Source organism: Heteronotia binoei, chromosome 18, assembly GCF_032191835.1.
Source record: "Heteronotia binoei isolate CCM8104 ecotype False Entrance Well chromosome 18, APGP_CSIRO_Hbin_v1, whole genome shotgun sequence".
NCBI classification, from domain to species: domain Eukaryota; kingdom Metazoa; phylum Chordata; class Lepidosauria; order Squamata; family Gekkonidae; genus Heteronotia; species Heteronotia binoei.
Window position 1 is genome coordinate 11,053,868 of NC_083240.1, and position 27,415 is coordinate 11,081,282.

Below are 27,415 nucleotides of genomic sequence, written 5' to 3' on the forward strand. Positions count from 1 at the left end.
ACACCAGTGCAGCAAAACTGCTTTGAGGCTCACACCATTCAGCACGACTGTTTTGCCATAAAGCGCTACTACTGCGACACACTGTAAGAGGCAATGCTTTGCTTTAGGTTGACAGACTGCGATGTGCAGCAGCTGTACAGGTTTCCTAGCAAATGACAGGTGAAAAGCATGGAGGCCTTTTCCAAAGCCACCAAATGAATTCATGGCAGAAACCATATCTGAACCCAGAACCTCCATCAGGAGCTGCTAACCAGCATCAGCACCCTACATTAGCTCTTGAAAAGGCCTTGAACATCTGGAATTTTAAGGACCAAGTATGGTGGTTTGTTTCACCAGTTCCGCTATAAGCCTCCCCCCCCCCCCCTATGTAGTTTTCATCTTTCACGGGGTTCTAAGATCCCCCAGGCAAAGGGAGGGGGAGGTAGAGATGCCAAATACAGGTTGGCAAAGGAGACTGGAGAATGGAGTCTGGGGAGGACAGGGACTCAGCAGGGTACAGTGCCATAGAGCTCACCCTCCAAAGCATCCGTTTTCTCCAGGGGAACCGATCTCTGTAGTCTGCAGATGAGCTGAAGTTGCCAGGGGGTCCCTAGGTCTCACCTGCAGGCTGGCATCCCTAGGGGGTTCACTTATAATTTAGCATTGTTCTTAGCCTATTTTAAGTATGCTATAAGCTGCCTTGAAAGCTGGCTGAGAGACAGGGTGTAGACATTTTTCAGTCCACAGAGTTCTGAACCAGATACCGAGCATTGTGTTTGTGTACAAGACCTGTGCCTAAAGTGCTCTGGTGCTGAAAACCTCCTCCTGGAACTAGCGGAGGAGGGAATGAAGTCATTTGCTCAACTCCACGGGAACCCCAGATGGGATCAGAAAAAGCAAAGCCCTCCTGCTGTGAGATATGCCAAGCACATGCCAGAAATGAGATTTTGTGCTGGCAGCCATGACTTTTGAATTCTTTTGTAAGCAGCCTTTACGAGTTCAGTTTTTAGGCCATGAAATGTTATTCCTTGCTTTTAAATCCTCCCCATTTTAATTTTGTATTACCTTTACTTGCCTTGTGAACCCGTAGGTCAAAAAGCCAGATACAAATGTCACAGGTATGGTTCAGGAAGTCCCCGGTTCAAACCTTGCTACTGCCATGGATTCACATGGTACGGTCAGGCAATCTTTCCTCTCTCAACCCCCCAATGGGGATACAGCTGCTTAACCTTAAAAGGGCTGCAGCAAAGACAGCAAGCCAACATGCATGAAATATTTTGAACACTCAAAAATGCTACACAAATGTTGCCCATTATTCACTCTGGACCGTTTCTGGTTGTGTGCGAGCACACAGTTAAATGGACCAAGACAAGGAAGAAAAGTCCTAATTTGGATAGCCCAGGTTAGCCCAATTTCAGAAACTAAGCAGGGTCGTCCCTGGGAGGCCACCAAGGAATACCAGGGTTGTGACGTGGAAGCAGGAAATGGCAGGGTCACCCACAGGTCAGTTACATAAAGGTAAACGTAGTCCCTGTGCAAGCACCGGGTCATAACTGACCTATGGGATGACGTCACATCAGGACGTTTTCTTGGCAGACTTTCTACAGGGTGGTTTGCCATTGCATTCCACAGTCATCTACACTTTACCCCCAAGCAAGTTGGGTACTCATTTTACCGACCTCGGAAGGATGGAAGGCTGAGTCAACCTTGAGCTGGCTACCTGAACCCAGCTTCCAACAGGAACGAACTCAAGTCATGAGCAGAGCTTGGACTGCAGTACTGCAGCTTTACCACTCCATGCCATGGGGCTCCTTCCACACGTCAGCATTGACTTGACGGCAAGAGGGGGGGGGGTCTACAATCTATGGTTACTCAACTGAATTATTTGTGTTGGCAAAAGGAAGAGCTTAACCGGGGTGGGAAAAGTGGCCTATTTTTACGCCCTTAGTGATGTGAAGAGCAGCCTTGCTGGATCAGACCAGCGATCCATCTAGTCCTGCATCCCATTCTGTAAAAGCTCAGCACAGGCTGCCGCCACCACCACCATCCCTCGCAGCACAGGGAGGGCCAACGGGCATTAACACTCTTTCCCCATATGAACATATGAAGCTGCCTTCTACTGAAGCAGACTCTCCGTCCATCAAAGTCAGTATTGTCTATTCAGACTGGCAGAGGCTCTCCAGGGTCTCAAGCTGAGGTTTTTCATGCCTACTTGCCTGGACCCTTTTTAGTTGGAGATACCGGGGATTGAACCTGGGACCTTCTGCTTACGAAGCGGATGCTCTACCACTGAGCCACCGTCCCTCCCCAGTGAGCGGCGTACAGGGGATGAACACGTAAAGGCAGCGCCCCCGTGTGTATCCCTCCCGGTGATGCTGTTTTCGGAATGCCACTAATCACAGGGAGCAAGCGTAGCCACATGTTCACCCCATGCGGATCACTCAGAGAGCTGCACGGCAGGGGGTCAAAACAGATGTACTCTCCCCTCCCCACACAAGAGAGTGAATCCATGGGACAGGATTGCCTGTACCAAGCTACTGTTGCCAGCCAGCGGCCCCCTAAGGGCCAACAACCGGGCACAGAGGCCTTCCCCTGATGTTATCTCCCTAGTGAGAGCATTCAGAGGTTCCCTGCTGGTGACTAGAAGACATTATTAATGAGCCTATCCTCCATGAATCTGGATTCCCTTTTAAAGCTATCAGTGCTAGTGGGCCATCAATGTCCACTGGCAATTTTCAGTCCCTTTCCTCATCACCCCCAGCCTAGCATTTGCATTTTTTTTTTGCTGTTGCTTCGCGAGTTGACATTTTCATCGAGCTATCCATTACAACCCCAAGAGGTGTGTACCTCTTGACCATGTTTTTGTCAATCTCCGCTATCTTGCTTGTCTACACGCTGTTGCTGTCAGACTATCGCTCGCTTGTCACCAGTGTCTTCATCAACGCGGGGTGGCAAGCATCACTTCGTATTGCGACTTGTTTTGCCAAGCATCCCACTATTTTTGAAGGGTTCAAACCCTCTTAAGTATTTGGGTGAGAAAGAAAAATGGAACGGAGCTCGAAAAGATACGTCCCGGCCATTTTAATATTCTGTAGGGGGTTTATGGTGCCGTTACAGAAGACACATTCTCACCAAATAGGCAAGGGTTCCCTCAGGATGTTATGGTCCCCGCCAAGACCTTTTCGGTTGCCGGCCAAGTATTTTAGGAAGTGGGTGGGGCCAAGGTAGGGTTTTTGCCCAATAAGGCTTTGACTGGCTGTGCAAGATTTAAATATTGTGGTGACGGCAGCTGCCATCACAGCACGAGTAACTACACTGTTACTGAAGTGAAGCTCTGGCACTCATTTTGTAGATGCTTCAACCTACTGAGGTAGCCATTTTGTTACTGTACCACATCAAGAATTCCTAATATGCCCACAGGCTCCAAAAGGTTAGAGATCCCTGAAATAGGATTTTTAGCTCTTCAAGTTGACTGGAAGACTTAAGTTCTTGGTTCCATGGGGAGTGCCAGAAATTAAACTAACTGTAATTTTAAACCTGAACGCTGGGATTGTTTTTAGAAATTCTACATGCCATTTGTTTTACGGTTAAACGCCATATGAAAAAATTTTGTAGGATTTGCTGGAAGTTCTCAAAATACACCATTTCCTAATCTGGGGTGGTATGCAGAAATTTCGGGCGGTATATAGAAGCTGGAATTTTAAGACTGTATAATGTTACAAACGCTATCCACTATTTATGTGAATATTAAAATTACTCTCCAAGAAACAGCGAGATCTACCAAAGTTCCTATGTTTGGGATCGAGCTCCTAATGGCTGCAAGCAGCGCTAGGGCCGAGAGTGAGTTTGGGCTGGGTATAGTAGCCAGGACTCGCTGCGTTCACAAGCTCCCATATGCCAATTGTGGGCTTTTTAACAGAAATGGAATTCACGGTTAAGGTTGCAAGATTTTTTAAAAAATAAAATATTCTGTTGATTCATTAAAATAGGTGAAGGACAGTTTTAATCATCAGCTGAGGGCACACACTTGATGTATTTTGTTTCTGGGGTGTTAACACATTTAAGGAACAAAAGTATTATATGGGTAGTTAAGAGTCATTAAATGGTATGTTCTCACTTGTAACATCATGAGGGACCATGTACTGGCATTTTGGCAGTATAGAAGTTTAAATTTAGTCAACAGATCAAAAGTTCACAACGTTTTAGGGGCTGCCCAAAAGTTCCCAACGTTTTAGGCAACTTTGGAATTCTGACACGCAGCACTGGGCACAACCACAAAACGGCTGCTGCACGAGCCTGCCACAAAATGCCACAGAGCAAGGTTATGCGGCGCCTTTAAGACCAACCACGTTTTATTCAAAGCATGAACTTTGTCAGTCTTAAAGGTGCCACTGGACTCAAAATTTGTTCTAATGCTTCAGACCAACATGGCCGCCAACCTGGATCTGTAACGGTACCTCTTCTACCTGAAATGCTGAAGCCCTGTTTAACAGGACACCTTTAAATCTACACAGCCAATCAGCTCTGCTAAGCAAAAGCCCCATCTAGCCCCACCCACTTTCTAAGAGCATTTGGTGGGCACCAGGGAAGGGTGCTATGTTAGGGAGAACTGCAGAAGATTAACAGCCAGTATTTTTAATCAGTTGATGGCAGAACACGCAGACTTCCAGGGCCTGTGCCCATACTACGAGATGATGTGACGGTGTACGTATTAATTTCCTAAATACAGATTAACTGATGGCTTTTCCTGCTATTAAGAACTATTTGCAACCGTCATTTGATATGACCCGGCAGCCAGTGTAGTAAAAAAAAACAAACACAAGTGTGCAAAAGGGTATTAGCAGAATTCACAACTGAATCCTATTTGCAATTCATTTTCACAAGGAGACTGTCTTCTATGATAAAATATGGTAACAGACTCTGTAATGGGCACCAGCAGGATGGGGGCTCTTAACGATAAACCTGTGGGTACATTTGTACCCATCACTATGCAACTCCTTCCTAAACACACGTACACACACACACACGAGTCTTCTGCTGTTCATCCGCTCTGGTTTTTAAATGCTTTAAAGTTAACTTAGGTAAAAATGTGCTTCCTGGTCTTCCAATGTATAAAACTGCCTCGTAGAGTTAACCACGGACCCAACTATCACCCATCCCTTTTTCCTTACAATGGTCTACCTGGTTTGCTAAGTGCCACATTATATCCTAAGAAACCTGTCAGATGGGTTCAACTGAAAGCATCACTCGATAAGCTTCATGACTGAACAGGAAACCAAATGCAAGTTTCCCCCAACTCTAACCTAGGCTTGGGAACCTTATTTAGGTGAGAGGGCAGCGTACAAATGCTTTAAATAAAGGAAAATACACTAACCAAAGCTTGGGGGCCCTGTTTGGATGGAAAAGCAGTACATGAATGTTTTAAATATGGAGAAGAGGTGGTTAGAGCATTTATTTAAAGCATTTATATACTGCCTAGAATACAATATATCTAGCTCAGCACTGCTACCGACTAGCAACTTCTCTGTGTTAAAGGGGCTGTGAACTTTCAGAGGGAGATGTCAAGGGTTCAACACACAAGTTGTTGTGCATGCAAGCCATGTTGTCTGCTAGTCAACCATGGCTGCTTGCTGTATCTCCCGGGCCTTCTATGGAGGCATCCATGCTTCTAAGCGTCTTAAAGGGGGAAGGAATACGAGAACGCTGCATTTACTGGTGTGCATTATGCACACAAGTCATTGCAATCCAGAAGTTCTTCTATTTTTCGCAAACCCCCCGCCCTCCCCAAAAAATGAGTTTTGCCCACACCTACATTCCCCACTGAGAAGGGAAAAAGAAGGAAGGTTTTCCCACACCCCTTGCCATTCTAAGCAGCTTTTTACCTTGGCTTCCTGGCGTTCACCTCTGTAGAGCTTCCTGCCTGGTCAGGTTGGCTGCTTCCTCGACTGGAGTGAGGGGGGGAGGGGAGATGGGGTAACCAAAGCCTTCCAAGCAAATATCCAGTGTGCCTAGCTTGCACTAGAGAAGGAGAACACCCCTTGGTCCCCAAGACATGGACTTGCATGTCCCCACATACCACTTGTGCCCTGATATTAAGTGGAGACAAAGGAAGGAGCTGCCGCTTCAGACATCGAAGCCTGGAAGTTGAAGCCTGCACGACCCTAAGAGCAAGCAACACTGGGGAACAAGGCAAATCATCTGGAGGATGACTTCCATTCATGCGTTTGAGACTGAAAGTCTGCTGACAAAGGGCCTAGCTATCCGTTCTTCTGCTCCTTTGGTAGCCCCTGGCAACTGTTTTTATCATGATCCACACCCCTTCCCCCCAAAAACCTCTGCCTCGAGCTTGACTGCCTGCTCTAGGGCTGGCTATTATAGCCGGGATATGCAAGGTCTGTTGCTTTCTCAGCTGCACTTCAGCCCAGAACCACAAAGAACAGCTTAGTCCCTCCTTTGCACAGCGCTTCAGGGCATGAGGGAAGCCTTTCTCCCAGCCCGCCCTGCTTTCCAAACAGGGCTGGGAGACCGCAGAGCAAAATACCGGAGGAAAGAGAACTAGTAGTTTCTCCACTGCAGGGCTTGCAAGTGGAAACAGGAGGTTTTTTTTAAAAAAAATGGCTAGGTTCACAGTACGCTAACAGTAAAAGGCAAGCCAATGAAAAGGAGGATCCTCAAAGCAACCTGGAAAAATCCCACATATTCTGTTTAAGGTAGTCCTATGAAGACTGGGGTGGGAGAGAGATACCCCTTTTCCTGGCATTTCCAAGGCCAAGTTCTCACTGAGGTAGTCAAGCCAAGTCAAGTCTTCAGACTACAGTCGGGGACTTTCATAACTGGATGCTGCTTTCCTTACGGCAAGGCCTCTGCACACAAATTTAAACTGACAGGGGGGAAAGTTTCATGCATAGCCATCCCTCCCCCGCTGCATTAAATATTCAAGAATAGGCAAGGGCATTTGTTTTAGAAAATAAGTTTACACCCTAACTTTCCTTGTAGACAGAGACGCTTAAGGCAGCTGACAGCTACAGTTTGGTGAAAGCAGGCCAACTCTAAGACCTCAATGACTCGCCCTTTCCTCTTCTGCAAAGCGGCTGGCCGCTGATTAATCCAAGAGAAGGGTGAGGTGGGGGGGGGGGGACTGGCCAGAAAGTCTACGTCTTTCCCCATCTTCATTTCTGCAAGATGGCAGGCCATTAATGGACGGCACCCCAACCCCAGGGGCTAAAATGATCCGACCCGGAAGCTGGATTCCAACCCCTCTCCCCACCCCCCGGCTGAAGCGATCCAGCCTGGACAGAGATCAGCCACCTCAGTGAGAGCTAGGCTTGCAAGACACCCAGGGGTGGGTTAAGTTTTTGAGGGCAACAGTTTTCAAGTGGTCCCTTCTCCAGTCCTGGCATCATAGGAAGCACTGGGCGATTTAGGTACAGGCCCTGTAGAAAAATAGACCCGACACCCGCGTGTGCTGTACAAGCCCAGAGCAGGATGTGGCGCAGTTACTTCAGGTCAAGAAAACTGCCACTACTAGCAGCTGCAGGCTTTTGAGGTTTAATGTTTTTTTTCCCAGAGGCAAAATACAAAGCTGGAACTCTGCCCAGATAACCCAAGTCACAGCGAGCTGCGGTGTGGAGGCCTCCCAATGACACACCCTGAGTCTCTGGTCACCATAGCCCAGCCTAAACAAACTCTGGAGTCCAGTTCCACTGGCCAACTGGAAGATCTTACTGCCACGGGCTGTTAACTGTATTAATTTTGGTGCACTCCTGGTTAGCGATGTGCTCCCATCTCCACAGCAAGCTTTACGCCCATCTTTTTGGGGTTTTTTTTTTTAAAAAAAATCTACAGGAATATCTCATCCACATAGAGTAGAGCGCAATCTGCTTCTGGAAGGCATTTCTTTGTAAAACTGGACTTCCCTAAGTGTGTCCTCCTGGCCAATGATACCCCACCCATTTTTACTTCCTGATCAGCTCCTGAAAAAAGAAAGTGGGCACAGACCTCTAACGGGAATAGCCCTTGCTCCAAATGGCAAGGTAAATGGGTTTTTCTCTTTGCATATTCTGCTGCTATCAAAAGGCCGGAGGATTAACTTTCAATTCCAGTTCTCAAAAAAGTTTCCAGCTAGAATAACTGACATTTGCAAAATTTTCATAATGTTTGTCCAGCATAGACTTGGAGCTGTGGGCAATTTAAACTTCCTTTCCCCCAAAATGTCGTTTTGTTTTGCTTTGAGAGCTAGGCAAGAGGGGGCTGAGTATTATTAGGCCATGTGCCCTCATCGAAAGGAGTTGGAACCCACATTAATCTCACAAAAAAAGGGACCAGGTCAGCAAGAATAGGTAACAAGCTTATATTCTCTACAGATTTGCCAGACTTTTAAATCCTGTGCAAAAACAAAAAAAGCCATAAAGATGCACTCAAGATGATATTGAGTCTATATACCCTTAGCGGTGAATACAGTTGAGTGTGTGATTCTCGGCAACTCTGGTCTTCAAGGATGCCTTTTTAACTGCTCCAAAACGTGTGGTCAGAGCTAAGAGCACATTTCCCTTGTAGACATGACACAGGAGGACCTACTTTTCTTTTAATTCTTACCTGCTTCCTTCTGGAACTACATCGCACTTTGGGGCAATCCACAGCCCTGCCCACAGCAAAGAATGATCTTTGCACTGGCAAGGGACGGTACGCTGGAATTATATGGAGGAAGGTGCCAGACGTACTCAAGCTGTTTCTAAGGATGCATCTGCACCACCGTTTCACTACAGCAACTGCCACAGGAAATGCCCCACGCTCCACCATCAAGGGGTTGAGTCACTACCTCAGAGCACTGGGTAATTTTTTCTGTAGTGCAAAGGGATTTCACGGCTAGCAAACGTGCCTCTGACAAGGTCTGGTCCGAGTCTCCTTGATGGAATAGAGCTGGACCATGAAGAAGGGTTTCTGGATGCCGTCAGCTAAGAACCTAGTGAGGGAGAACTCCCAGAACACCTTAAAGGGAGACTGCAAGACTGGGAAAGCAACAGCTGAGCCTGAGAACACAGAAGGTCAAGGGAAGGAAGGAGCTTAGGAAACAGGAGCAGGGAGACTGAGAAGAAAGCCAAAAAAAGAATTAGTAAGAGGAAGGAATGGGGGGGGGGGGCGCTAACCCAGAAAAGAGGAATTGCATACCAACCTGCAATCAAGAGTTAAATCAGTAGCTGCAAGCATGCAGCAGTGATTTCATCAATTACAGGGCAATTTATGGTGAAGTCAATACTTTGGGAGCAGATCCCATGCAGTTATACGGCGTATGGAAGTGCAAACACATCCTGAGAAAGAGACGTTAAGCTGCCCCTAACAGATCCTGACCCACACACCGCTTCTCAGCAGAGGGGAAGCAACCGACAGGAGCATTAAGAGCCCCTTCCTTCATCTGAAGCCCCTGCCTAGAACTGTTAAATACCCAAGATCTTGCCACAGTCAAGTAGCAGCATGTTCCTTAGGGAAATGGACGACAGACACCTTTCGTAAAGGTGAGCGGCAGCAGGGTTTTGAAAGGGGCATTCTGCAGGGATACAGTTCTTTGTCTTTCCTAAGGAGATCACTGTACATCTGATCGTATGTCGTTTTGAAATCGTAAACGTTTGGCTTGTCCGGAGCGGGTCCCGGCAGCTTCACATGAGTCCCAGTGCCAAAGGATCGAACGCTGAAGCCACGTTTGCTGAAAGACATAAAAAAAAGGGGGGGGGATGTTTAATTAGCCTAGATTCCAGATTTTCATGTTCAAAATTACCCATAAAAGTACAGTTTACAACATTTGGGAGAAATAAATATGGGAAGTTTATAGCTGTAACGGGCTAGCAAATGCAGCTGGTTGTACATCACATTGTAACAATGGCCATCTTCATTGGCTCTGAGCTGGGTCTCCACGCAGTTCAATACCCTTGTGCCTCCTGATATTATGTAAAAATGCAGATGAACTACACACGTGCCCACCTGAAAAAGGAAAGGTCCCCTGTGCAAGCACCAGTCATTTCCAACTCTGGGGTGATGTTGCTTTCACAACGTTTTCATGGCAGACTTTTTATGGGGTGGTTTGCCATTGCCTTCCCCAGTCTTTTACACTTTCCCCTCAGCAAGCTGGGGACTCATTTTACCGACCTCGGAAGGATGGAAAGCTGAGTCAACCTCGAGCCAGCTACCTGAAAACCCAGCTTCCACTGGGGATCAAACTCAGGTCGTGAGCAGAGCTTAGGACTGCAGTACTGCAGCTTTAACAATCTGCGCCACAGGGCCCACATGAAACTGGGTAAAAATACTGAGTTCACAAACTATTCATCCTTTGGCCTGGAACCAGGATCTGTTAAGAAACACCTCAAGAAGCCTAAAACAGACCTCCCAAGATTACATTCTGAAGCGCTGCAAGAACGTAAGAGAAGCCATGTTGGATCAGGCCAATGGCCCATCCAGTCCAGCGCTTTGTGTCACACAGTGTATCCCCCTCAAACATCTGAAGTGCTGTGGGACAGTGGGGCTTATTCCAGCAGTGGGATCCCTTCCAAAGTGAGATTCTCTGAACTCCATTATGGAGGAATCAGAAAGACCAATTAGGTTAGGTTTCTTCGATTTATACTCCGGCCCTCCCCGCCAAGGGAGGCTCACAATCCACAGTAAAACAATAAAACATTGGTTAAAGCATTACATTAAAACAATTCAGGTGCTAATTTCAATATAATTCCAATACAATTTAAAGATAGATAGATAGATAAATTTATTGTCATTGTTCTCAAGAAAATGAGAGCAACGAAATGAGGTGCTCTTCCACAAGCATACCAACACATCAACACCCACAAAAGGACATATACATAGACCATTTAAATGCATCTAAAAACACATAACCATTCATAACCCTGCATTTAGCTTAACCACGGCACTTGGATAGAAGCTGCCCTTGAATCTATTTGTCTTTGCCTTCAACACTCTAGAGGCATTCAACAAGACGGCACTCAGTGATCTTAAACATCCATTCAGATCTAATTAGTGTCTTAGAATGCACTGTACGCCTACTCCAGAACTCTGGTAAATACAAAGTAGGAGTCAAGTGCACCTTTAAGACCATTACGTTTACTGAATGACTAGAAAGTTCAATTTGCTGATCCTTCACACTGAAGTATGGGATTAGATTGCTCCGATTAGTGAGACATGAATTCTAAAACTTTGGCTTCTGTAGAGCCTGATCTCAGCGTCATCAACATGAAAGGGAACTTTGACAAAACCACAGGCATTGAGAGTGCTCCTTGGTAGTTTCCACAGCTAGCCAAGAAAATGGAAAGAGACCAAGAACTGGTTTAGTTCTTTCTGTGATTTCATAGGGTGGCATCTCTTCAAATATTCTAATCACAGTCCTTTCAAATGCTGGCAATTTCTTTTTTAAAAAAGTCAATTACCCTGTTAAGAAGGCAGTCCTTCTGACCTTTGAAGCCTCCATCTTCAAGTGCCTGAATCTGCCGTTTCAGAATGTACACGTCGTTTCAAAAAGCCAGCCCCGCAATCTCAGAAGTAGTCAGCTGTGTGCTCAATAATTGGCACTATTTTTAGTTGCTTCTGCTTCTTCCACAAGAGGCAAATCAGCCCACACTGGGTTGCAAAAGTCTAGCCACAGAACCCTTCCCATGTCGCAAATCAACAACAGCTTTTGAAAGGGGGAGGGAAGAGAGCCCTTATTGTTTAAATATTGGGTGTTGTTTCCAATAGAACAGAAGCCTCCTCTTAAGCGTTTTATCATTAGGAAACAGAACCAAAAGATTTCTCTCGGCCAAAATATTGCCGTAGCAGTTCTGAAGCTTGCTGCTTCCCCCAGGGAAAACCCTGCTCCTTGGCAAACAGCCTGCCAGATACAGTTACTCAAGCCAAGCTTGCAAGACACAGGCAAGCTGATTTAAAAAAACACAAAACCCTTGTTGCACTGATGTGTCACACTTTATTCTAGGAAAGAGAAATAATCTAGCACTGGCACATGTAAACTGTGGGATGGCTCTCTAGAGGTGGAGGAAGCCCATTCACCAGGAGGGCATCAATGCCAGTCCCGCCTAGCCTCCTTCCCTTTCCAGGTGGGTCTGTAAAATAAAGCTGAGCATGACAGATTACATGAGAATCACACTAGTGAAATGCAGGGAGTTCCTGCCCCCCTTTTTAAAAAGGTTAATGTTCAATGTTGTCGACAAGTACTGAAAAATAAAGTACAAGCATTTCTCTCTCGTCACTTCAGTGTGCAGATGGCTCAGCTGCAACTGTGTACACATGTACACACACACATACACATATGCACACACACTGGGGGCAGGTAAGGGGCAGACATCAGAATGGCTTCGAAGGCACCCACTCACCCTTTCTCAGTTTAAAATGTTTGAGAACGTTGCTCTGGTAGGTGGACACAGCTCTGATAAAGAGAACCTTTGCAATACTGGGGAAATTAATGACTTCAAAGTTTCCATAAATCTAGATAAACTAGATTACGGGTCTTTTTTCCTCCCCCAAAAACATACCTACTCACATAAGAAAAGCATCCTGTAATCCAGGAACAGGAATCTTAATACCATCGTAAGGAGGAGGATTAACCACATAGATTTGATTTCTAGAATCTCTACTCAAATTCCCACAGATAGTAGGAAACTCAATGCACCAGATGTGTTTCTATGACATGGTACTCCAGAACTTGCTGGCATCCTTGCCTTATCACTATGTTCAAACCTGAATTTCCCTGATGTCCATTTAGACCAGGGGCCGGATCTGACATAAATGAGAACTTATTGGGCTGGGCCGTGCCGTTGGGTTGGGCCGTTTGTGTATCTATCAGTAGCAGAGATATAAACTTTTTAAAGGACACAAACACAAATATTTAAAAAAACTCAGAACATGCTTAAAACATTAGCACTTATTGGTCTTAAAGGCGCTTTCTTTGTATTTCTCCCATAGGATCCAGGGAACTGGTCAAAGAAAGCTCTGGCTCTTTCCTTCCTTCCCTAAGGGACCAGGAGGGGGAGGAGCCTCAACCGATGGAGAAAATCGAGGTTTTCCTCTGCAGCTCCTGTGCAATTGAGCAAGCCTTGTAAAGCAAGCTGAGATGCAGAAGGAAGCAAGCGAGAGGGAGAAGGAAACAGTCAAGAGCCAGTTGCTCGGGGCCTGATAACCCTCTAGAGGCCTGATTTGGCCCCCAGGGGCTGCATGTTTGACACCCCTGGTTTATACTGATTTAGCCAGTTAGTAGTTCTTTCCCCAACACATGATACAAAAATAAAGCTTTAAATGTCTGGAAACAACAAAAACACACAATCACACCACTTCCCGCAGTCCAAAATTGGAAGCACATCATTTCTTTCCCCCCATTAATTAATGTAGAAAGGGAACGCTAGTGGAGGGGAGTGGATGACAAATCCAATCACACTAATTGTGAACATTAAGCAAAGTGTGTGTTTAGGCAAAACAGCTATGTTAAAATGATCCTCTGTGTGTACCCTTATCCTGCTGAAAGGCAGCTTACTATGTCCCAACTGGAGCCCCCCAACTTGCTGATTCACAGGAAACAAGAGACCCCCCAAAAGTAGAAAGAGAGTGCATGGAGACTCTAATTCAGAAGACTGCCTGCAACCAGTTATTCCAGAGGAATCAGAGCAATCAAACAATGGTCTCCAAAGTAACTGCGGGGGGGGGGGGTGTGTGTTAGTAGAAGAAGAGCTTTGCAGTTGAGGAAAGCTCAAATCAACAAATTAATTACCCTTGTGTGTCTCCCCCCCCCCCCAAAGCCCAATCTGGGTTCTCAAATGCATTTGCCTTGCAGCAAGGATCCATTAACCTATATCAGAGTCTTTTAAAGCAGGCCTCATTTACATGAGCAGGTGAAGAAGCAAGACAATTCCCGAATTTTAGCAGCACAGAATGCAGACAACCAAATGCACACAGTGGGATCCTCTTCCACACAACTCTCTGCACACAGACCAGGATATGAAGAAGTTCTTCTAGCCTAGGCAATTTCTCCAATACACTAGCTTTCGGGGGGATTTCCCCCCCCTCTTTTGGTTCTTATAACCATGCAATTCCCCCTCCCCAGCCTGTACTGAGACACTCCAGGAATGCTGTCAGACGGAGTGACCATGAGAAGCCAGTTCTTCAGACAGGCATAGCGCTTCCTGTACGGACAAGCCAGTTAGAAGTCATCAGCCGCTGGTTACCCAACATGGTACTGCTCTCAAATGGTCACGAGTGCCATAGTTAAATGGCCTTCTTGCTAGTTTGGTGTAGTGATTAAGTGTACGAACTCTTCTCTGAGAGAACCGGGTTTGATTCCCCACTCCTCCACTTGCAGCTGCTGGAATGGTCTTGGCCACGCCATAGTTCTGGCAGGAGTTGTACTTGAAAGGGCAGCTTCCGTGAGAGCTCTCTCCACCCCACCTACCTCACAAGGTGTCTGTTGTGGGGAAGAAGAGTGGAAAAGCTGCAGTACTGCAGTCCAAGCTCTGTTCATGACCCGAGTTCGATCCCGGCGGAAGCTGGGTTTCAAGTAGCCGGCTCAAGGTTGACTCAGTCTTCCATCCTTCCAAGGTCAGTAAAGTGAGAACCCAGCTTGCTGGGAGTAAAGTGTAAATGACTGGAGAAGGCAATGGCAAACCATCCCATTAAAAGTCTATCATGAAAATGTTGTGATGTGACGTCACTCCATGAGTCGGTAACAACTCAGTGCTTGCACAGGGGACTACCTTTACCTTTGAGCCTCTCTGTGATTCAGAGCGGAGGGCAGGATATAAATCCAATATCATCATCATCATCTTCTTCATGTTATAAAACAAAGTCAGGATTAATCACCGAGTGTCTCCTGCTACTGAAATCTGCCACTTCGACAGTCGAGTGCAAACATTTAACTGCTCGAGACTAGTGCTGCTGCATTGTGAGGCTCTTCCCCTGGCTTTTGTAGGAAATATTCCCAGCATGCTGCTGCTTTCTTTCCTCAGTGAGGCTGGAGCTGCTGCTCCTGCTTCTTCACTTCGGCTTCCACTTCTAAGTTTTGCATTTGCTTCTCTGCCTCAGCTCCCACTCCCAAGTTTATTTAGGTCTTATGGGTCTCAGGGATGGCTTTGGGGGGGGGGGGGGGAACACAAGTCCGAGCCAGTGAATCACCAAAGAGCTTGAGCTGCGCAGAACATGACTAACTGCAGGTGGCAAGGACGTTTCCATCACCAGCTGTGTCAGCTCGCAAGGGAATTATTAGCCTCACTTAGGAGGAGGAAATAAGTACTTTGAAATGGTGTTCACGTAGCTCAGCGGAGCCAGAGGCACACAAGTTGCATAAATGCTTACCCAACAACGTTACACAAGTACTTGTGGCTCGCGGAAGCGCTCCCCCTGCACGCTGGCAGTCATTACTTGGTCCACATAACACATTCCCAACGGGGAGCTGCAAGGCTGGCGGAAAGCCAAGCACAGCTACAATCACTCAAGTGACTGGACATTCGTAGGGGAAAACAGTCCTGTTGTATTAAGCAGTGTGGTGTCTATGAGGACTCAATCGGGTAGATATTTCAGCTGTGTTAACAGTGAGAATGGCTCTTCCGTTTTAGCACTCATATTAGAGAGGGGAGGCTGCGGCCTAGGGTAGAGTGTGTACGTTACCTGGCCCTGGACCCAGGTTCAATCTCTGGCACCTCCAGCTGAAAGATCCTGAATAGCAGATGCCCCAAAAATGCTTCTCTTTGCCCCAAGATTCTGGATAGCTGCCACTCCCAGTCAGAGGAGACAATACTGCGCTAGAAGGACCAACCCTTGAGCTTGATATACCAGCGTAGTTTCAGATATTCAACATTCACGTGCGAAGGCATATGTATCTACATTTCTACCACTTATAGGCAGCACAGAAATGGTTCTGAAGAGAAAATTCAAATCTGCGAGAAGATTTGCTTACATCCCCCCTCCCCTTTCCAAAATGAACTTTCTAGCTCTTAGGGCTGGGAAGAGATGCTTGTAATTGTTTGGGCATTGCTCAGAACTGAATAGCACCGATGAACAAGATTTTAGGGAGGAGGTTAACAGCAGGCCATGATTACCACCAATACTCCCTTCTAAATTGTGGAGCCTTGTAAGCAAAACTTCTACTTTGTAAGCTACTGGCATTAAAGTTGTGAGCTGCTGCATAAATTAGTTTGCTCTAAGCAGCATCATTCCTGAGCTATGACGAAAATGCGTGAACCAGAGGCTTAAAAAACGGTGCGCTAGCTCACTCTAACTCAGCCTAGTGGGAACACTGGTTACCATCTCCACCAATCGCTCTAAGCCAGGGTGTCAAACATGTGACCCCAGGGGCTGAATCAGGCCACGAGCAACTGGCTCTTGTCTGCTTCCTTCTCCCTCTCTCTTGCTTCCTTCTGCATCTCAACTTGCTTTGCATGGCTTGCTCAACTGCACAGGAACTACAGAGCAAAACCTGGATTTTCTCCATTACTTGAGGCTCCTCCACCTCTTGGTCCCCTGGGGAGGGAGGAAAAGAGCCAGAGCCTCCTTTGCCCAGTTCCCTTGGAAGAAATATAAAGAAAGCACCTTTAAGACCAATGAGTGCTAATGTTTTAAGCACGTTTTAAGTTAAAAAAAATGTTTAGTCATGTTTATCTGTGTCCTTTAAAAAGTTTATATTTCTGCTACCTAATCTTAAGTAGGTACACACATGGCCTGGCCCAACAAGGTCTCATTTATGTCACATCCAATCCTCATAACAAATGAGTTTGACATCCCTGCTCTAAGCTGTGGAGTCTTGCAAGCAAAAATTCTACTTTGTGAGCTACTGGCATTTAAGTTGTGAGCGAACAATTTGGCTGCTACATAAATTAGTTTGCTCTGGGGCCATCCTTCCTAAAGTGAGACAAAAATGCGTGAGCCAAAGGCTAAAAAACGGTGAGCTAGCTCACACTAACTCAGCTTAGAGAGAACACCGATCTCCACCCATATAACCTTGCCTGTTTTTGAAAGACCTTCTTTAAAAACCACTCCCAGGCTTCCTCTGCCCTTAGCAATTAAGATGGGTGGTGCCCACAGAGAGGGAGTAAAGTTGCCACACAAAAAATAACCGTCTCCACAATTCTCCACAATAGTTTCATGTGCCTAGTCTGCAGCAGTACAGCTAGATTACAGTCCTGTAGCGGAGACCAGCAAGGTTTTCAGGCTATCAGCTTTTGAAAGTTAACATTCCCTTGGTCAGATACTCATTGGATTAGCACTGAAAAAGGAGAGAAGAGTACTGAGCTACACAAGCCCACCAGGTGCTCCTCTCTTAATCACGGATAAGAAACTTGAGATACTTTCCCCTGTGCTGGGACTCCTGTGGGGGTCTTCAGCATATCCATTATTTGGTGGCAAAGGTTAGTAGAACTGCACAAGACAAGCCAGCACGGCCTGCCAGTAGAACTGTCGCTTCGGGGGGGTGGGGAAGGAGGAGAAGAATTGGTTTTTATCTTGGAGCAGCTTACAATCACCTTTGCTTCCTCTCCCCACAACAGACACCCTGTAAAGTAGGTGGGTTGAAAGGGCTCTGAGAGATCTGGGACTGACCCAAGGTCACCCAGCTGGCTTTATGTGGAGGAGTGGGGAATCAAACCCAGTTCTCCGGATTAGAGCCTGCCGCTCTTACCACTACGCCAAACTGGATCTTTTTTGTTTGTTTCAGCTCTGAAAATAAGAGGGAGGTATCCAATTAAAACTGCCACAAAATCATAGAACCCTATCTACTTAAAGGATTGTGATTCATGGCTATGTATGGGAAGAGTCATCCTAATTAAACACTGGCTACTAATGAGACTCTCAGTTATTATGTTCCATTTGGCAATGCTGTCACTCCCCTGTCCCATCTGACAACATTCCAGGGAGGAAAACAGCACCACACAACACATTCCAGACAACTGTGCTTAAATGTGGCATTTTACAGAAACTCAGCAAATTGTTAAAAACCAAAAAGCTGGGGGGATCATGTGTGTTTAAAGCAACTGGTAAAATATTTATGCACCATTCCTAGGAAAGGTGGCACTTTCAAAGTTGTCTTGCAGTCTCAAATCCAATTGATTTAATCTTCTACTGCTTCCGAACAGCAGACGTCAAAACTTCTGCAAATTCAAAGAGATTAGTCTAAGTTTCAGTATCAGATTAGTTAAGGTGCTTTTAGTGATAAACCTACCTTGAACAAGGCAATGGCCTCAACAGACTGTGCGATTCGAAGCATAAGGCAGAAGCAACTTCCACTTCACTCCTACATTACTTTCATGGGAACACCACTCTACCTACATATTAGCAGCACATATGAAACTGCCTTATACTGAAACAGACCCTTGGTCCATCAAAGTCAGTACTGTCTACTCAGACTGGCAGTGGCGGCTCTCCAGGGTCTCAAGCTGAGGTTTTTCGCACCTACTTGCCTAGGCCCTTTTTGTTGAAGATGCCAGGGATTGAACCTGGGACCTTCTGTTTACCAAGCAGATGCTCTACCACTGAGTCACCATCCCTCCCCTAAGCTCATGCTATGATCAGGAGTATGAGGGCAGTATACTAAGAGAGTGGAATTCTGCACCAAGGCAATCCAGATTCTGCAGAAGAGAACCACATTCCTCAGCCCGTATTAAATTGTGCAAATGTGCATGCTGCTTCTCATTTGTTTATTCTGCACTTCTCTGTTTTGCATAATTTATTCTACTTGATGTGGGAAGGGATGAAGATACACAAAAGGGGGGGGGACCTGCAGCCCAACCTGTTCACCCACTTGGAATCTCATTCAACAGTCTCTGACTTCTGCAGATCCAGCCAGGCAGTACCAACACACTTCTATATCCTTCCAAGCGCACAGGTGTTTTTTCTTTAAAAAATGAAAGTGAGGAAAGCTGAATGTTAAACCCTATGGCTTCCCTTTGCACCTATGAAGCCATGGCACACAAAATCCTGTGTTCATATATTATGTATGTTGCATTGTTTTGAAATGCTCAGAAAAAAAGCAAGCATATAAATATTTTAAATAAATACATAAATTCATGTCACAAATTGTATTTGTATCTTGTGTGGTGCTCATATGCAAAGGGAGAGGGAGAACATACAAATCCCAATCATCATTTATCTGACTGAGAAAGATGGTGGCTCTCCTTCCCAAAAATTGCCCTCACACAAAAACAGAAAAAAACCAACAACTGTGTATATAAACAATAAAGAATTTATAAACCAATATAGAAAAGACTCTTATTTGTTTTCCATAGATACTTCATACACAGTACAAAATCTTTTTCCAAAATTTATGTCCAATTCTCTTAGAAGAGTTCCAATTGTTAAGCAGAAAAATCCATATAGCAGCTTTCATTTAAAACATGCATTCATAGTCCTTCATCTTACATTGGGTGAATCCAATACCCAATAAAGGTTTTGTTTTTTTCAGAAATAGGTGTGAAAAACCTCAGCTTGAGACCCTGGAGAGCCGCTGCCAGTCTGAGAAGACAATACTGACTTTGATGGACCAAGGGTCTGATTCAGTATAAGGCAGCTTCATATGTTCATATGTACTCATGAAATGTAAGCTCCAAAGGCCTCTATCTTCTCCTTTACGTGCCAGTCGACTAATGGATCACGTTTCGCAAAGAGATGCTTTATCATAGAGCCATTTTGTTCTGTAATATCAATCAACTGACGTCAAGCTAAGACTTCTTACAATTCACAATAGGCACAAGGACTATGAATTTATGTTCTAAATGAAAGCTTCTATATTAATTTTTCTGCTTAACGACTAAAAGAGAACCGGACATAAATTTTGGAAAAAGATTTTGTACTGTGTATGAAGTATCTATGGAAAACAAATAAAGAGACTTTTCTATATTGGTTTATAAATTCTTTATTGTTTATGTGCACAGTTGTTGTTTCCCCCTGTAATATACTGTGTTGCCCCTTTGCTTGTTACGCACACAAAAGCAGGCACTCTACCGCTAAAGTATGAGTCCTCTTTCCAATCCATGCCACGCTCACTGGTAAAAACACCAATTTCTTCCACTGCAGGCAGTTTCACACAACTCACCCCCACGAATGTGTTCCTCAGCTCTTGGGTCACAGCAACCTCCAACTCAGCCATCAATATTTCCCACTTGCTGAGCACGCTGGGGGGCCAGCTGTCTTCAAGACTTGACAGTGTGTAGAATTAAGCCTCAGTAGCCTTAAGGCACCGCCAGAGAAATATTCCAAATGCTTAGGCATTAGCAGCCAATTGCCACACAATCAAGTAAAGGAATTCTAAACCCTACCCTCACCCCCTCAAAAAAAAAAAAAACCCTGAGCAAAGAGATATTGGGATAGCAGCAAAATATGTTGAGAAGCTGCATGACTGCAGCAAACCCCAGAACAGCAAACGAAGGCATGCACTCAGGGTGCTTTTAGCTCTTGTAATTTTAGTTTCCGTTTACTTGTTTCTGTCCTCAAGTCTTCTGAGAGCAAGCGGATGCAGGAAACCAAGATAAACCAGCAAAAAGACAAATCGCTAAGTCTGTCCGTTTGAAACTGATGAAGCAGATGTAATGCTCTGCATTTAAATACCACCAAACAAGGCACAACACTGCACCCATGTCACTCCCCTAAGGACAGAAGTGGTTGGAATTCTTATGATCCAGCCAAGATATGGGCACCAAAAACAATAAAAAACACAATGGCTGAGAATTTAGTTTATACTTCCGTAGCCAGTGGTAAGGCTGCAGGTGAGGGGCATCTAATGTACACATCTAGAATGCAATTTCACTGCGATGTCCAGCTTGCTCCAGCCTCAGAACCCCTGTCAGCAAGCTAGTTCTCTAGAGAAGGTACACGCAGAGCAGGATTGGTGCAGGTTTTGAGGCCCCACTTCTATCCCCCCCCCCACACACACACACGCAAGAAACTGGCATAAATCACCTGTGAGAGACTGTTTGGGGAGGGACAGTGGCTCAGTAGAAGAGCCTTTGATTTGCATACAGAAGGGTCCCAAGTTCAATCCCTGGCATCTCCAGTTAAAAAGCTAACAGGCTGTAAGTGATGAGAGCCAGCATGGGTTTCACACGAGTAAGTTACATCAGAGTAACCTTATCTCTTGGGTGTAATTATTTATGTCTTATGGCTCTCAAACATCTGACACTTATTCTATGTGGCTCTTACATTAAGCAAGTTTGGCTACCCCTGCTGTAGACACTGTTTATCTTGATTTCAGTAAGACTTTTATAAGGCTCCACATAATATTCGTTGACAAGTTGGTAAAATGTGGTTTGGATTCTATTACTGTTAGGTGGATCTGTAGCTGGTTGACAGATCGCACCCAAAGAGTGCTCTTGTGAATGGTTCCTCATCTTTTTGAAGTGGAGTAAAAAGTGGAACGCCTCAAGGGTAGGTTCTGGGACTTGTTTCATTCAACATCTTTATAAATGATTTGGATGAAGGAATAGAGGGGAAGCGTATTAAATTTGAAGAGAATACTAAATTGGGAGGGGTCGCAAACATAGTAAATGACAACCAAAAGAGACAGGATGATCTTGACAGGCTGGAAAACTGGGCTAAAAATTTAACATGGATAAATGTTACATTCTGCATTTAGGTAAAAAAACATCACATGCATAACTATAGGATGTTGGAGACTTGTCTTGGCAGTAATACGTACAAAAAGGGCCTAGGGGTCTTAGTGAACCATACACTGAACACGAGTCAGCAGTTGTGATGTGGTAGCTAGTAAGACAAATGTAATTTTGGGCTGTATCAACAAAAGTTTAGTGTCCAGATCACACGTTATTTGCTTTACTTTACTCTGATTAGACCTCCCCTAGAGTATTGTGTTCAGCTTAGGGCACCACAGTTTAAGAAGGGTATAGACATGTTGGAACATGTCCAGAGGAGGGCAATGAAGATGTTAAGGGATGTGGAGACCAAGTCCTACAAGGAAAAGTTGAAAGGGCATGGTATGTTTTGCATTGAAAGAAGACGACTGAGAGGTGATTTGTTAACCATCTTCAAAAGTACTTGAAGGCTTGCCACACAAAGGATGTTGTGGAGTTGTTTTTTACTGCCCCAGAAGGTTGGACCAGAATCAATGGGTTGAAATTAAATCAAAAGGGTTTTCAACTAAACATCAGGAAGAACTTCCTGACATAGCGGTTCCTCAGGAGGTGGTGGGCTCTCCTTCCTTGGGAGGTTTTCAAAACAGAACTAGATGGCCATCTGACAGCAATGCTGATTCTGTGAACTTACACGGATCATGGGAAGGAGGGCAGGAAGGGCTGCATCAGTGCTTAGTTCATGTGGCCCTTTCTTACATGTCCAGGGAAATACTGATCACTACTTTGGAGTGAGGTAGCAATTTTTCCAGTCCAGTTTGGCCAGGGATTCTGGAAGGTTTGGTTTCGGTGGGGGTTTTTTTTTGCCATCTTCTGGGCTTGGAGTGGGGTCACTGGGTATGTGTGTGGGGGGAAGGTAACTGAATTTCCTGCATTTTGTAGGGGGTTGGACTAGATCACCCTGGAGATCCCTTATAACTCTGTGATTCTGAGACCCTGGAGAGTTGCTGCTAGTCTGAGTAGACAATACTAACCTGGAAGGACCAAGGATCTGATTCAGTATAAGGCAGCTCTATGTGTTCATGTGCATTGGTAACACAGTGAAAGATTAAAGCTCTTCTATTTCAGTGTTCTGGCTCTTAAAGGCTAACAAAGGCTTCCCCACAGAAGCCACAACAGTTGGTGGAAGTACAAGCTTCAAAGCACTTATTCCCAAAAGATATCCTTTGCTGGACTAAAAGCAGAACGCCAAGTTCCACAACTACCAGCATAGCACCTCTGGCTAATAATCAGTAACAATAACCAAGGGATATGGAAGTTCCAGGTTTACATAAAACTAAGCCCAGGTGACTTTGCTTTTCCTTTCAATATATTTAGCCCTTTGGTGGAGGCAAACATTATACATTTGGAAGCTCTTTTGAATTCTTAAAATCGAGACCATCCTCTGGAACTCACTTTACCGAGGCTGGTTAATAACAGGTCACCTGGTCACCTCTGGCAACTAGAAACTGTCCACTCAAAAGCCTGCATGGGCCTCTGCCTTTACAAGGAAGTTCAGTGCTAACTAAACTCTTGCCAATTACTGAGCCAGAACTCATGACAGAAGCATAGTGGTTTTGATTATGCAGAGACCTTTTGAGTCTATTGCTCTGTATTCCACACATGGGCCCAGTCTTGAGAAAGAGCTTTTATCCCTTTTTCCTGTTGAGATGGCCTTCAAGGAAAAGGTGTGAACCGAAGTCTAATTAATGGCTTGCCATTTGCTACAGAAGCCCTCACTGAGAAGCGCAAAGACAAGGAGGTGTGAATAAAGTTTAATTGATCTATCGTAAGGGGAAATCACATAACAAATAAATAGAAGCAAGGCAGCAAATAAACAGAAGCGAGGTGGCATCTCATTACCTGCTACCTCATTCACTCTGAAGAAGGTATGTCAAACTCTTATTAAATTTCATTTGCACTTAATTGCCTCTGCAGAAATGCTTTATCAGGACCAGGGCCATCATGCTTGGTTGGGGTTCTTACAAGAAAATTTCCTAGCCCCTCTGCTTGTCTCGCAGTAAATCACTCATATCTCTCTCTCTCACACACACACACTCTGACTCACAGACTGAAAACACTGTGTTTATCAACCCCCCCCCCCAATTGAAAAGCTGTTTATCTAGGAATCAACAGAATACTTTCTTACACACACACACATCCCATAACTCAGACCATAATGCAGCACTGCTCCATAAACTGAGAATACCATCCAAAAGAACACAGTGTCTCATTCCAAATGCAAATTATGGAACTAATTATAGGATGTGCAAGATGAGTCAGGCTTCACCAGTGTGGATGATTACAGATGGACATCTGGCACGACAGCTCAAACACAGAGCACTGCTGCTTTGATTTTGTTTCATCTCTTGAGTTTTCGGCAAAGAACTAGGCCTGCGTTATCTCTCAGTTCAAGTCCGATGCGATCCTGGTATCGTGAACCAGAGGATGAGCAAAATTAAGACTAGGAGGGGAAACAGCTATGGCAGGACAGACTGCAGAATGAAAAAGTTGGTTGTTGGATCCTGGGTGTCAGGGGAACAGCAAGCAGTCAGGATAAAGCAACTGCAGGAGACAGAATGCTCTGCAGGGATGTCAAACTCATTTGCTACGAGGGCCGGATCTGACATAAATGAGACCTTGTCAGGCCATGTTAGCCTGGGCCATGTGTGTACCTATTTAAGATTATGTAGCAGAGATATAAACTTTATAAAGGACAAACAAACACAATAAAGGGTTTTTTTAAAAAAAACAACCTTAAAATAAAACATGCTTAAAACATTAGCACTTGTTGGTCTTAAAGGTGCTTTCTTTGTATCTCTCCTATGGGATCCAGGGAACTGGGCAAAGGAAGCTCTGGCTCTTTCCTGACTTCCTTCCCCAGGGGACCCAGGAGGGTGAAGGAAAAGAGGCTTGGCTCAGTAGCTCCACTGTGTGATTGAGAACCTGGCAAAGCAAGGTCTGCCTCCCTCCTTCCTCCCCAAGAGAGGGGCCTCAGCCAATGGAAAAATAGAGGTTTTGCTCTGAAGTTTCTGAGTGATTGAGCAAGCCTTGCAAAGCAAGCTGCAATGCAGAAGGAGGCAAGACAGAGGCAGAAGGAAGCAGATGACAGCCACTTGCTTGGGGGCCTGATAGAAGCCCTCCGGGGGCCTAACTTGGCCCCCAGGCCACATGTTTGATACCCCTGCTCTACAGTGTGTTAAGTCATCCTGAGAACTCTAGGCATTCATGAAACCCAGTTCATGACCAATGTGGAATCTACGGCGCTGCAAATCAAGGAGCGGCTGCACCTGAAGGCTGTCTACATTTAATGAGTGAATGCCTTAGAATACCTTCTCACTAGGGACTGCAATTCATGCCCAGATCAACTTCCTTCTTCCCTAGAAGCAGCTGTCCAGCAGGAAACCACTACAGCTTCAAGGAACCGTGACACTGAATGAGCACAAAGGCAAACCAAGACCAGAAGTCAACATAGACTCAGAACTAGATTCTTCTTATACCTGCAATTCAAGTTACAACTAAAGTCAGTCTAACACACCACCTGTGTGTTGATACCACAGCTTAGCTTGAGAGGAGGAGGCCAGAAAGCAGCTAACTTCAAGATTGCTTTATCCATCTGAAGTGTTTTAGCCATTGTCTGGTATTGCACACATCCCGGATCCAGCAGTTCCAACTTGGCTTATATTATTCTTTTTTAGTAAGAGTCAAACATAACCATTGCCTAGTCAAGACCTATCGTGGACTGACACTGCAAACTTGCATGAATGAAGGGTATACAACAATCAGCACATTAAGAGCTCCCACTGCAAAAAGGTTACTCAATTCATTACATCAAGACGGTTTGAGATGCACCACTAGATTCAACTGCAATCGTATTTTGTTATCCACTAGCTCCCTGACTGAAGAGTTTCATATTTGTAATCTGCCTTGATTCCTTGTTAAGAAAGCTGAACTATGAAAGATTATTATAATATGCAATACAGAAGAGTGAAATGAAACAAGCCACCTGTTCCTGAGGAACCATCTGAAACAAGCCAGCTCTCACAATCCATCAGCAGGAGACACTGACGAGAAAGCAGCAAGTCTGTTCCTCCTAGAACAGTGGTCCTCAACCTTTCTGGCACCGGGGACAGGTTTTGTGGAAGACGATTTTTCCACAAACCGGGGGTGAGGGGCGGCAATGGTTTTGGGATGATACAATTGTGCATGTTATTTCTATTAATTTGGTGTGGGGGTGAAGTGTGCAGACTCTTATCTGGGAGAACCAGGTTTGATTCCCCACTCCTCCACTTGCAGCTGCTGGAATGGCCTTGGGTCAGCCATAGCTCTTGCAGAATTGTCCTTGAAGGGACAGCTTCTGTGAGAACTCTCTCAGCCTCACATACCTCACAAGGTGTCTGTTGTAGGGGAGGAAGCTAAAGGAGATTGTGAGTTGCTCTGAGACTCTGAGATTTGGAATGGAAGGCAGGATATGAATCCAATGTCTTATTATTATTATTACTACTACATTGTAATATATAATGAAATAATAATAATTATTAATCACAGCCCAGTTGCTATCAGGCCACGGACCAGTACTGGTCCACAGTCCAGGGGTTGGGGACCCGTCCTAGAACATAAAGCGGATCAGACCTGTGATCCATCCAGCCCGGCATCCTGTTTCACACACTGGTCAAGAGGGCCAAAAAAGGCCTCTCCCTGATGCTCTCTCCCAGCACCGATATTTAGAGGCTTACTGCCTCTGGATTTAGAGGTTCCATTAGCTCATCACGGCTAGCTGCCATTGATGGACCTATCCTCCATGAACTGATTTCCCCCTTTTGAAGCCATTTATTCTAAGAAGCGGGGATGAAGGAGAACAGGGATAACAGAGCCCCTGGGAGAGAAGGCAAGGATGGTCAGTAGTTAAGTAAGTTCTGTGGGAGAGGATACGGCTTCCAAGTGAGGAAAGTCAAGAAAGGACAGGTTTCTTACCTGTAACTGGTGATCTTCGAGTGGTCATCTGTGCAATCACACATATGGGTAATCCGCAGGATTGGCCCCGACCTCGGAGAGTTCAAAGCAATCTTGATCGTAGATCTGGCGCGCCTCCCACTTGTCCTGGGAGGAGGCAGCTACTGCGCATGCCTGGACAAGGGGGAGGTGCTTAGCCACTCAGTTTCTTCCCGCCGCCGGATAGGTGGAAATAACTGTGCTAACTAGCTTCCAGCAGCGGGGAAGGCTGGGTGGGTTTGTGTGATTGCACAGATGACCACTCGAAGATCACCAGTTACAGGTAAGAAACCTGTCCATCTTCTTCGTGGTCTCTGTGCATTCACACATATGGGTGATTAGCGAGCCATTTCTTCGGAGGTGGGTGCTGGATCTGTAAGAATATGTAAGGTTAGAGCGTAACGTAATGATAGTGGTACTCACAGTGGTTAGTCGAAGATCGACCGTAGCACCGCTTGTCCGAAGGAGGCATCTCGCCGGGCACGAACGTCGAGAGCGTAGTGCGAGGCGAAGGTAGATGTGGAGGACCAGACGGCTGCGGCGCATATGTCCTCTATAGGGATGCCTTTCATGAAGGCGGACGAGGTAGCCACGGCTCTGGTTGAGTGGGCTCGTATATGTTGAGGGATGGGTTGTTTTGCCAGCTGGTAGCAGAGTTCGATGGCAGCAACAATCCATTTGGAGAGTCTCTGAGTAGATATTCTGCTGCCCTGATCATGGGTAGCGTAGGTGACAAAAAGTCTAGGGTCTTTACGGATTTGGCGGGTTCTGTCTATGTAGAAGGCTAGGGCTCTCCGTGCATCCAGGTTGTGGAGCGCCCTTTGTCCCGCGTCCGCGGGGTGCTGGAAGAAGGCTGGTAT

The 27,415-nt window shown here is 45.5% G+C and overlaps 1 protein-coding gene across 1 annotated transcript in view; it reads right to left on the reverse strand.

The window, feature by feature from the left end:
* SSU72 (SSU72 homolog, RNA polymerase II CTD phosphatase) overlaps positions 1-27,415 on the reverse strand; it is a 78,184-nt gene that overhangs the window by 31,933 nt on the left and 18,836 nt on the right. The window contains exon 2 of the mRNA XM_060259459.1: positions 9,536-9,679. Coding sequence (XP_060115442.1) covers positions 9,536-9,679 — 144 coding nt within the window. The remainder of the gene's footprint in view (positions 1-9,535; positions 9,680-27,415) is intronic.